Source organism: Sycon ciliatum, chromosome 10 (assembly GCF_964019385.1).
Source record: "Sycon ciliatum chromosome 10, ocSycCili1.1, whole genome shotgun sequence".
NCBI lineage: Eukaryota > Metazoa > Porifera > Calcarea > Leucosolenida > Sycettidae > Sycon > Sycon ciliatum.
In genome coordinates, this window is record NC_088652.1 from 5,224,276 (window position 1) to 5,237,075 (window position 12,800).

Below are 12,800 nucleotides of genomic sequence, written 5' to 3' on the forward strand. Positions count from 1 at the left end.
ATACCTGGAATCAGCGTTAGTAACCACGGCGGCGGCTGGAGCTATGGCGGAGGGCAAGCCAGGTTTTATCTTCATCTTGGTTGAGCCGGTCACTCAGAGCGGCTAGCTCGGCGTCAGACAAATGACCTGATTGACCTCCCTCCTCGTCTTGAATCGTGGTCTTCACATTGTCGATAGCATCGCTTTGCGCGACGTAAAGGGTGATGGTCTAGCCAGGAAGAGTGTTGACGAAAATCTGCATCCCACCACGGAGGCGAAGTACCAAGTGAAGAGTGGGCTCCTGCTTCCGACTGCGTGCCGGCGAAAATCAAACGCTGCTGGTCTTGGGGAATACCCTCCTTGTCTTGGGTACCAGCCTGCCTGTTGTCGTCCTCATCAGCTTCGCCATCACCACCGGTAGTGTACATGTAGGTAGCGGGTCGCTTGGAATCGCCATCGGAGTCTCCAGTGTGTGCCGTGGGGAGAGAAGGGTTATCCACGCTAGCACCCTGACTGAGCTGCAGGCTAATAAGCAGTGCCAGGCCGAGGAAGGCAAGAAACATGATTCTCATCTTGATTCATCGCACGGAGCTGTAGCGGGTTGAGCCATCGGAGTCTGGGGTCGAATCACGTTGTTTTATTTAAAACTACACCGCTGCCACCAATGTAATGGGTGCCCGAGTGGTAGGCGCGGTGAAATCAACAAGAATTACTTTTATTCCACTTCTTTCAGGTACACGCCTGAGATATAATTATTAGTGAAAGAAGAAACGGAAAAATAACTGACTTTCTCTCCGGTGCACACCTGGAGGTTGAATAGTTCGTTATTATCAAAATCTCATCTTCATCAAAACAGAAATGCGCAGCCGCTTTTATGCAGCAGACGCCGTACGCTTACATACGGAGATACACTAAATATACATCAGGCAAAGCGCCGTATTAGTTCCGTACAACTTCCGTATTGGTCGGGCAGGGATACTACACTAAGTACAGCTGCAGTGGTGGCTTCTTCTACAATCCCCTGTGTGTTTTGGGTTTCCATGGTCATATTGTTTTGGTGGATGACTATAACATTAGTACTGTTTATATAGGTGTTTTCGTTTCACAGCTCTTGTGGCCTGTGTCGGGATAATTATGTTGCTCTCGTGCTATTTATTTTCCTCCTTTTTCTGGGAGACGTGTGTAGCCAAATCTTCTATCTTCGCACTTAACTGGACCAATGGCACACAGTTTTTAGGCCGTACGGAAGCAACAGTTGATGTGGTCGAATGAAGCTAAATGCCTGATTGCAAGTGCACATCGAATATTGCTTGCGTTCGGCTAGTGTGTGTAACCGCCAACCAGCCGTGTGTAAACTGCTACCCTGAGCTCAATTCTCCCAGTCTGGGACTAAACCAACTCAACATTCATTCCCGGGACGTTGCTTTCTTCCCATACGCTTCTTATCGCCACCCAACGTTGCATATCAGTGCAGACGGTGTGATACATTGATTGCTACTAACTGAAAATCAAGATGCGGATAGCGAGGAGATGAACAATGACCGCGACAGTAGTGAGAATACCTCTGCAGGGCCTCAGTGGGAAAACGAAAGCCGAACTTGGGGGAGGAGACCAGCTCCTCATTTACAAGCAGCTTGTCCCGTCGGTATTCAAAAGACGTTAATTGAGTCGGGCGCGAGCAATGGTTCACAAAGCTTTAAACCTCTGAGACCCCAACGGAGAAATTCGATCATTTGGTATACAGTGACACTAAACAAAATATACTTCGTATCTCTGACGGTCCTTCCCAGATTTACATAAACATGCTACCGTGGTGAGGCTCGAAGAAAGAACTTTCGATATTTCCTTTAATCAACTACAAGTACACACGCCACTTTATTGAGGCGAAAGGATCTGCTAATTCAAAGAGTTGGATATACTCTCCCATTAGAAATACCCGTCAACCGTCCACGGGTCATCATCTTCTAACCGGATTCAAACCTCCAAATCATGATCACAGTATGATGCTTGGTTCACCCCCTGCTAACACACGCTATGGTTTCAGCGCAATTTATTACATAGGCACTGACCGGTCGAATGCACTGCCACCTGCTTACCGCCTTTCTAATTCACCTGCTGGATTTCGAACATCCGTTAAAACTTTCTTTGTGTTCCCTGTAAAAAGGTGATGACGCCTGTTTGAAATTCCCCCGTAAAATAAGATAAGAATAAAATAATAAAGTAATGACTTACCTGGAGGCAAAGTGGTGATGCGAATGGATATGGACTGATCACTATCTCCGTATTCATTGCTAATATACGTACTGATGATGTAGGTTGTGTTTATAGTCAAACCTGTTAAGGTGACTCTATTAGAAACGCTGCATGCTGACACCGACGGCAGATTCCCATTCTGATCAATAGCTGGTTTTCCGTACGCACAGTACTGAAGTATGGGAAGGCTGCCTACTTCTATCGGACTTAGCAGCACGGTGATCGCAGAACTGAAGATGCTCATTTCCAGAGGCGGTTTTGGTGCTGAAAGTGGACAAAAACATAACACGTATGGTATCCCAGGAAAAATCGACATGTGACACACAGTTTTGTTAGCTCATTGGATTATGTTTTTATTGCTTTTCACGCGACAAGAGTGTTTAGGGTAAAGATGAGTTTTTAAGGTATTATGCTCTGATTGTAGTCCTGTCCAGCTATAATATAATCACAGATGGAAATTGCTCCACAAATGAATCAATGGAGATGCGTTTTGTGTGTGATGACGAGCCAAAAGTGTTGTTAGGTTCACAATTCGAATGTGTCTTTCTCCCTATCAGTCTAGAGCAGGTAAGCACCCCTTCATGTGCGCCGCACTCTATAATATAGGGTAGGGGAAATAAATGGCCCAGAATCTGCGAAAACCAGGCTTAGGGTGAAATTCCACAAAATGACCTTTTCCCATTTTCAGCTTCTACTGGGCATGGGGGGTCAGGAAACAAAATATTACAGGTGTGGGTCGACTCATAGTGGTATTAAAAGCATCTCAAACACACCAGGGTATTATGTTAAAAAATCCAAAAAAAAACACAAAATTGTTATCACAGGAAAGAAATGAAGAGAGATCCACCAGACTGAAGGAAGAGACATGAATGATTTTTTGTTTAGGTGATATGACAAGGTAGGCATGTGGAGGCAGGCTTGTTGTGGCCCCTTGGTGCTGCAGGCTGTAGTGGCCATGCACAGTTCTGCATGAATTTCGTTTGCTCCTCACTCAGCACATTCTGGGGCTGAATACATGTACTGGCATGCTCTGCCGCAACACACCACAAGGAAACCCGACTCCAGTTGAGATGGCACCTTTTGAAGGGTGAATCTAGTACAACTGTTCAGAAACAAGCAAGAACACAGCCTTTCAACGTGTCCCACTTTTCATAGTAAGCGCATAGTGTGCTGGCGTGCTGCAGTATCTGCTTGGTGCTGACCAGCAAGTGAAATATCAGCACGCCGTACAATCCCTTGCAGCTAGCTGTCCAGCGAGGAAAGTCTCGAGTGGGGGCCTCTCGATCTGCTCGCTCATTCCCCTGGCATTCAGTAACACTTCATCGCGCCAAGGACTTCAATTAAAAACCGTTTTCACACTGCGCTTCAAGCCATTTTCCTCGTGAATTTGCTGCAAACGTATGAGCTCCGCTGCGCGCGTTCTCTTTGCGTGAGGCCCAAAAACAGCTAGTATCTCTGTACTTCGATTGGCTGGATCGATGTCGTCCAGGTTCTCCTCGCTATCGCCATCACGACTCTAACTGGAGACGATTTTTCACCATATTCCGCAAGCAGCAGCTAGCGCAGAAATTTCGCCATCCCTGAGTGTAGGAAATGGAATCCGTTCGATCAGCTCACAAACTCTTCGTTGTGACTAGAGGAGCAGCAGGGAATACTCTACCGGAAGCCCTTTGACTTCCCTGACTGCTGAAACCCTTCCTGCCATGACTGCTTCTTCTTCAAACAAGCGAGATTCTCTTTGGTTCCAGTTCACTGCACTCGATCGTCCACGCGACACAACCTTTTTACAAAACATCATTTTTCTCAAAAAAATGATTTTCACCCTAAGCCTGGTTTTCGCAGATTCTGGGCCATATATTATATATTGCACCTATTGCAGAGATTTGACGACAAGTAAATTTTAGTGGATCCACGAGCTATGATGTTGTCACATTGGTGTAATCCGCGAATATTTTAAGTGTGAAGTCAGTCAGCAGAAAGAGCAAGATTCAACGTTTAGAGCAGCAACTCTATTATTCACTGATCTTGGAGTGTATAATAAAATGATTATGCAACAGGAGAAATGTGTCAGCCTTTACGGTAAAAAGCCTGTACTGAATTCTATAGGTGTTTCTCTCTATCTTCCAGGCTGTCCCAGTTCTCATCCACACTTCCTCTGACGTAACTCGCACCATCAATCTCCCATCATGTGAAAATGCTTACCAAACGCATGTGCACAGTATCGTTTGCATGATGATGTTGCATCATCAATGTTCATCTGTTGATTGTCTTGGCAGGGTGAAAGTCTCACGAAAAAGCTTCATTACGAAAACTAACGAAATAGAGTGAGAAATGAATGAATTGAGAAGAGAGGGTTATACTTCCAGATCATTTCATTACGATCCAGGACGTGAAAAAAATAGCATCGATAATAATTTCACGGTTCGTCTCACACTCGGCTAGATGCCGAATTTTTCGCATCGCTTTGAACGCCATCACCTTTCAAAATATAAATAGACATTCATAATTACATTTTATGGTCAAAAAGGAGAAGGACAACATGTTACGAGTTATGATTAACTTTCTATCAATGTACCCAGATCTTATACGCTCAAAAAGTGCGACAAAATGGCAAAAAAAACTAACAAGATTGGGTGGTCTGTTGCTTTGCATCGTCGAGTTGTAGTGAGGCCGGTATGTCCAATAGTCGTACTAGTTTCGTCATCATCCAGTAACCTTTTTTCGGCATTGATTGTTGCCGTGATGCGTAGCTCGTGCTCTTCTTCGTTGCGCTTTACTTCCCCTCTTGGACCTTCCGAGCCTTCCAAGTTGGAAGGACGTTGGTTTGCGCCTTGGAGAAGTGTTGGAGCTAGGTGTCAGGTCACCGAATGTCTCAGTGCTCCTGGTCTGACTGTATAAGATCTGGTTACGTTGTTGGACAGTTAGTCATAACTAGTAACATTTTGTCCTTCTCCTTTTTCACCATAATTTAAGTTGGCTCACAATCCGAGTTCAATTACATTGATGGCAATAATTTAATTCCAATAAATAGAGTAAGCTGCACACTCAGTACAGACACCATTAACAAAACTTGTTTTAATGTATAAAAGCCTGTTCCTTGAACGTTTTCGTGGCCATTTCTTCAGAAGGATTACTGTCTAATCCAAATGAATTCAAAACTTATTATATATACGCACAATGCAAGTAGTAACTTAGATCCTGTTTAGAGCGAGCACTTTGAGCTGTAAGAAAATTGTACCAGTTAACTATATCAGGTGAAAACACATGAGATTAATATTATTAGCAACCGGAAAGTAACCATTTTCAAATGGTTAACGGTACTATTCGCCCAATACAATGTAACCATGCAATCAAAAAAGAAGTGAGAACTGTGGATCTAAATTCACAAACAAATTCAATGTAAACAAATTCTTTTCGTTTTGATAATGGTTTTTGCACTGAGCGCTCAGCTCACTCTATTTATTGTCTTAATTACATGTTTATGTCCATGTAAGCTTACATTTGTAGGGAGGAAAAGGGACCAAGACACTACATGTCACGCTTTATTCGATCCGAGTCAATAATTACATTAGTCAGCCAAACGTATTTTAGAGAGAATGAACCCATGATTTAGTTTTTCAATGAAGCATCTTTTGTGAACATCAGCCCAAAGGAATTGGCATGCTTACGTTCACTTCCGTGATGATACAAACATTCCAGTCAATGTGATTGGATGATTAACGCAGTCCACTTTCATCTCCTTCTAGTAACTTTAAAAACTGAATAGACAAGTCACCTTTTATAGTAATACGTTTCTGATTTTTGTTTTGTATCTCTTACCTTTTGGCAATGTTCCAATGTAGACTTCTGGAGACACACTGCTGTGTATTCCGATCGTAGTGTTGTAAAATGCTCGGACTCGGTATAACGTGTTGGAACTTAGTTTTCCGAAAACCGTGGATACATTTGTGTCACAGACTGAAGTCGTGAAATTTGTGCTGTTTTTCCCGTACGCAAAGCAGAATCCAGTTATCCACTCCCGAAGTATGTGTGGCTGCAATATCCTTGCCGAGATCTCAGTTTCCGTGGAGTTGACAGTAATATTGGAAGGCGCTACATGGGAAAGAACATAACGTGTAACTTTGGAACGGTCAATGTACCAAGCAAAGCGTTTCAATTGGAAGTATAAACTGTAGTGTCTTCCACCACTGTTGTCGTTCACGCTTTTCAAATTCATGCTGCGATGAAATGTTTCACCACTGTTGTCATTAAGTTTACAATCTTGGTTTTCGGCGATATAAACCATTATCCAGAGTTACGGAGTACCCATAGGTAGTGTTTTCTGATGATCGCTTAGTGCATTAAACTCGTGAGTAAAACACTTTTTGCATCATCTTATTACTGTTTGATTGCGGAACATACTAGAAGTTAGAGGACTGACGGCTGTGTTCAAGAAAAATCTAGAGGGCATGACGAAATGTGTGGAGTTTTAAATCCTAAACCGAATTCATGAAATCCAACAGCATTAGAGTTTGGAACCAGCAGACTACCGGTTTGAAGAGAGAGTTGAAGAACGAACAAACGAGCGTTTGGTAACGAGCAGGAACAAATCTCTTCCGTCTCCGATAGTTCTGTGAGGCTATTTTGGTGCAGCTCACCTATAACAAACATCATGCCTAGAAGTCTAGGACACGTTCTATCCCACAACCCCGTTCTCTTATCATCAACAATTCTCCATCCACCAAGGTTTATCCTGTTGAGAGTAATCCTGGAGTGGTTGTGCTCACATTAAGAACAAGTCAAGCAGGCAGGATCCTGGTAACTATCGCCCTTAATCTCTGCTGAATACCAACTCCACGATCCTTGATCGTATAGTAACTATAGAATCGGCTGTACCATCATTTCGCACCACTGCTCAATTATTCCCACAAAGCAGAATCCAGATATCCATGCCTGAAGTATCTGTGGCTGCACTAAACGTGCGACGATCTCAGATTCGGAAATTTGGGAAATGGACAAAGTGGAATTAGAAATTGGAATCAAGATACATGAAGTTTGAAGATTGAGGTGATCTAAGGTTAGGAACCAAAGAGAGTTTCATTGTCAAACATAACGAGAGAGGACATTACAATAGTAAATATTTTATTTATTACTTTGATTTCTTTGTCCAGCACCACTTTACATACGTACCATGTCGCTTCAGCTGATCCTGGTTATATATATATTATGTTTACTTATCTGAACTGTGTTTAAGTCATTATGGTGGCACCAATATCCATTCATCTTCATACTGGGTATGATTGATAAACACACGGTGAGCACCATAGAGGTGATACGGTTGTAGTGGTCGCTGTAAATGTCACGGGCCGAGTTACATATTGGATTGGCTAAAGTGGATTTCCCTTTCGAAACTTCTTTATTGCCAATTGCCCATAGTATAATTTTGAATTGTTTTCTTCTTTACACAGTGAATGCATACGATACTATAGTATTGTAGGTCCATGAAAGAGCGGAGTGTTGAAAGTCGGCATGTATTTCTTAAACCAGTATTTCTAACGCTGTACCGACAACTACACGCTAGTGAAGTCCAAGCTAGTATACCTTACCATTTGGTGTATATCTTTGACAGTAGAAACTTAGCTTCATTGTGCAAGAATCGATTCCGAAACCCTCTTCTTCAGGTGAATAATAACCACATTTTCGCTCTCCACTACCTCCTGTTGTTGAATTTCTCCATGGAATTGTACTCGGTATGGATGGAACAGGCAACACCCATGTCCATTTTTTAGATGGTCGTTGTAGAGCAACCCACACATTGCAAGTATTGGTTTCGCAGCCGGACGAGGCAGTCCTGCAGTTATCACCTGAGGAACTGTTGCATTGACCATTTCGTGGTCCAAGCACTGACCTTGCGCACTCTGTATGGTTTATGCTCTGGAGATTGGCCAGAATGCTGCCTCTACCTGCGCACTCGGTGGTGGCCTCATCAAATGTCTTAGGTGTTGAAATGTAAAGTATCTCCATGAGTCCAAGAGATTTGCTCATGGAGCACACGTACCAGTTATCTTCACAAAAACATAGATTGCATTCCGACACAGCCATGATGAAACATTTGCCATATATGTTGGACTCAGTATAGAGTCCATGCACTATATGATGTCCAGCACCCTATATAGAGTCCATTGGTCCAAAATCCACTATACAGAGTCCAGGAGTCCAGGAGTCCACTCAGTTTTGATCAGCTTCATCCTGCCGCGCAATCCCCTATAAGGAGTACACTTTTTCTACAAGTCCCCTATTAACGGTCTAGGAGTCCAGTTTATCCAGTCACGGTGTCCTGTGTACATGTGTGTGTGTAGTGTAGTGCTCGAAAGAGAACAAACACCTTTTCAGTTTTTCTTTCAGTCGCGGCAGCGCATTCCTTTCTTCCGGTGACTTCAGCCATGGCTGCCAGTTCTGCTGTGCAGTTACTGACAGTAATCTGTCTCGAGGTAACCAAGGAGGAAAAGGAGACGTTCAAATTCAAATCTAAGAAGCGTCTTGTGGTTCTGAAGACGTTTCATCAGTGCGCGAGAAAAGCAGACATTGGAGAACGAGAAAAGTTCAACACAGTTCAAATCTGACGAGTCAGGTACACTGACACTCCCTTTCGTTCGACGCCACAAGGATCCCCTGTTTGACTGGTCATGGCTACCAGTTCTGCTGTGCAGTTGCTGGCAATAAGACGTTTCATCAGTGCGCGGGATGAAAGCAGAAAGGGGAGAACGAGAAAAGTACAGCACACTTCCAATCTGACGAGTCAGATACACTGACACTCTCTTTCGTTCGACGCCACAAGGATACCCTGTTTGACTGGACAAGAGCTGCCTGTACCACCGTGTCAAAAGGCTGTCCAACTACATGGCAGGACGATGGCTGAGGTAAGGAAGCTTTTACTCGTTTCGATTGGTCTGCTGTTCTGTCGTTATGCTTGAATTTTTTCCATTTTCAAGGAGCGTATCGCGTCTGTTTGATGTTGCTTGAATGAATGCCCTAAAAGTTATCAACGACTTCGTAATAGTTGCGTTACAATAATAATTATCAGCCCTCAAGGAGTGCAAGGACTTTGCCTCAATCGTCTAGCTATCATCAAATTTATTTCATGAGAAATGTATTTTTATCCCTGTGATAATTATGTAAACTCCACGAAACTCTTCCTCTAGTATGATGTCAAATACAATGGGATCCACAAACGCAGTGCCAGTGCACTAGTAGTAATAGGAGGATTGCTTGTCTGCCAATGGCAAGAAAAAGCTTCTCAAGATAATACTCGTATTCCATGAAGTAACCGTTTTGATGTTACAAACATGACATTGTGTCAGTGAAATTGCCCCGCGACAACGAATTGCATTTCCACCTTTGGGAAGACTGTTTGACTGACGGTAACGCTGTACAGATTGTTTAAATCATCTCGTTTCAATTTAGTTGCGGTGAAGTGAAACACTGTGGAGTACACTACATGTATGTTGGTGAGTCTGTGCATCTTGAGTGTGCACAAACGATCTTATTCCTCGTATTACTAATAGATTATTGTCCCCACCGTCACCTGTTCACCGGTCTTTGAGTGGATGAATTTTCATTGAGCATCACATTCGGTGAGAACTTGGTAGTTGTGTGCTCCCATTTATCATTCAAATAAACGTATCCGTGTGCTATCTATTTGTTGCAGGTGTGCTGATCTTCAGAAGCTTGTGGAACTGAGTGCTGCTGAACATTTTCATGGCCATGAGCAATATTGAAGCTTGCTATTGCCCTCTCAGCATGTGCTAGTATTATGCTGACTACTGCACTATGTTACTCTCTTACACTAATACATGTATGTAAACGTGCGTGCACCCGTCCACGTATGCATGCGTTTCGTATAATTATTTATTATCCCTCTTTACTTGTAAATGGGTGGACGTTGGCATGGCTGTTGGAGTTGTGTGTGTATTGTGTCTCTCCTCCTTTCTTGGTGTTTTCTTGGCGTTGTATGAATTTGTGTGTGTGTGTGCGGGCGCCCTTGCGCGCACACACACACACACACTAATTTAAAAACAACAAATTAATCCTTGGCTCTCCATAATACTATCATAGCCTTTTCTCTTTCGGTTCTTGTTCTTAGTATTTTCTTGGCGTTGTGTGGGTGTGTCGGTCTGCACGTGCACAATAATTTGAGAACACGACATGATTGAGATATTGTTATTTGCAGCGAAGGGATCACTTGATTTGAGGATGGTGTCTGTACGGTTTTTCATGTAATGAAGTGGCTGCAGTGGAGCCTCAATACTTTTTTTATCTTGAGAAGTGAATGATATAAAGGTCTAAAGGGAGAGGTAGTTTTCTTATTCACTGCTTACAGCAGATCCTATGTCTAATTTTGAACTCTGGAGTGGGGATGCTTAATTTGCTGCACTTTATACAGGGAGTGTTGTCCACATAAAGACTCTTCATAGTTGATTTCGAAGTTTGGACTCTGTTCAGTGGATTTTGGACCAATGGACTCTATATGGGGGTGAAGCCAATTGGCTTGACTCTATACAGGGAGCGATCTCCATCTAAACTTTGAGCTCACAGTTGATTCCAAGTTTGGACTCTGTACAGTGGATTTTGGACCAATGGACTCCATATAGGGGTTGGACATCATATAGGGGCTGGACGCTCTACTGAGTCCAACATATACATGTATAGGAACATTTGAGCTACCTGAAATAGATTGCTCAATACACAAAATTCCACGCAGTTCAAAAGCCACAGGCAGGATAACTTGAGGAATGGGGTTGTTCAACTCTGAATTGAAGTCTCAAAAATTTGGGCGGTTACCATCAAAGATTTCAATTTTCAACTCACGTTTGTTTGTTTGCAAGTTTGGCTGGTGTGAATCGACTATTTTTGCGCGAATATTTTTCTCGGCTAACATTTCGGGCTGAGTGTTTGAAATCTACCGCAGCAGAGATTTTTTAAAGCTTAAGTGGCACAAATTGGGTAGGACGGTGAAACAGAAAATAGGAATTGATTGTTGACGGTAAGTGATTTAGAACTCAGACTCTGAAATTTAAACGCTCGGATAATTTGAAGGCGAATATCTTTGTTGTGTTGGATTGGGATTAGACAGTATCTGTAGGGGATTTGTTCAGTGGGGCTGTGTCATTATTTTAACGTGCACATTTATGTGAAAACTCCGCTCCATGGTGGTAAATAAAACCGTCGAATTCGTCGTGCAAGCAAAGGTCAGAGACTGAAAGGTGGATCATAGTTTCTCCCCTGCATGTCTACCGTATTATCTCTAATATATGCACGGTCCTTTATTTTTTCAATGTACCTCCGCCCCGTGCTATTAATGGAGACGTTGTTTTATTGGAGACTGTTCCTTTATTATTTCAACCTCATTTAAGAGGCATGTTGCCATTTCATGTCAGACACACACATTTCAGTTTTTTCGCCGGTACAGATAATGAATTTACACAGCGTGCTTAAAATGGAGACTGAGCACTTTATTTCTTGAATGCCGCCCCAAGGTGTTCTATCTTTGGATACGTGCTATTATTGGAGACTGTGCTTATATTCGAGGTAATAAGGTATGGTCAAAACGATAATTATATAAAAGCAACGAACGGTAACCCACTATTCAAGAAATTACGCAATTCTCAACCATTTGCATCATCCAGCATAAAACGGAGCATAAAGTTTTCTGTACGCGTTCCTGAACCAGCAGGAACGGCAACAATAACCTTGATCCTTGAACCACCAGTGCAATGGCATGGACAAGTCCATTAGAAAAACAACACCAACAAACTTGCATAGGCGCTTGGTTAGCAAAAGAAAACCAAACATTCACAGGAGCTTAGTTGGGCACAACTCAAGAGAGGGATTTGTTTTTATCCACTAGCTCTTAGAGATTGTTACCCTCTGACTCTCTGAGCCAGTGCAACTATTCCACAGTGGGGTATAATCGCGTAAGTCTGGTTCTCGCTTGCTTATCTAGGGAAGTATCACTCGGATAGATAATGGTTACAGCATCACATTAAAGATAAAAAGATCAACAACAACAACAACAAGAACTGCTTTCGCACCGCAAACACTGAGGCGTCACGTTATGAGACAATGGCGTATTCAATTATCACAAAGAAACATCCTGGGCGTGACTGTTACACCACTCATAACGGTGTAGTAGTAGTACACAAAGGCACACAATGAAAACCTAGGCAAATTAATTCCGTTGCGACTCAGAGTTTCATGGCTGACTCAATCATCAGACAACGATAATGGAATAGGAGACAGCGCTGGTATATCTAAGTGGAGATAATACGATAGCGAGAGGAGTAATCACGTGAATGTGTACAGGGAAGGGCTATTTCAGAGGCAGATGCAGTAGGCGCAGGTCTAGCACTAACAAGTACGCGCTTAATCTCGCTCTCACACCACACACACACATACTAACACGCACACACATAGTAACACCCACACACACACATACATACACCCACCCACAACACCCCTAGTAGTATTAGTAGAATTTATTATTTGACTAGGGAACTCCCAAAAGGCGTTGCCTTTTTACTGGGTACCCT

At 42.9% G+C, this 12,800-nt stretch overlaps 1 protein-coding gene across 2 annotated transcripts in view; it reads right to left on the reverse strand.

Annotated features, from left to right (window-relative positions):
* The window catches only part of LOC135825691 (uncharacterized), a 77,150-nt gene that overhangs the window by 59,122 nt on the left and 5,228 nt on the right, over window positions 1-12,800 (reverse strand). For both annotated transcript variants that reach the window (XM_065338308.1, XM_065338309.1), the window contains exons 2-4: window positions 7,818-8,276; window positions 6,052-6,324; window positions 2,212-2,496 (exon numbers count right to left, since the gene is read on the reverse strand). In XM_065338308.1, coding sequence (XP_065194380.1) covers window positions 2,212-2,496; window positions 6,052-6,324; window positions 7,818-8,276 — 1,017 coding nt within the window. The remainder of the gene's footprint in view (window positions 1-2,211; window positions 2,497-6,051; window positions 6,325-7,817; window positions 8,277-12,800) is intronic.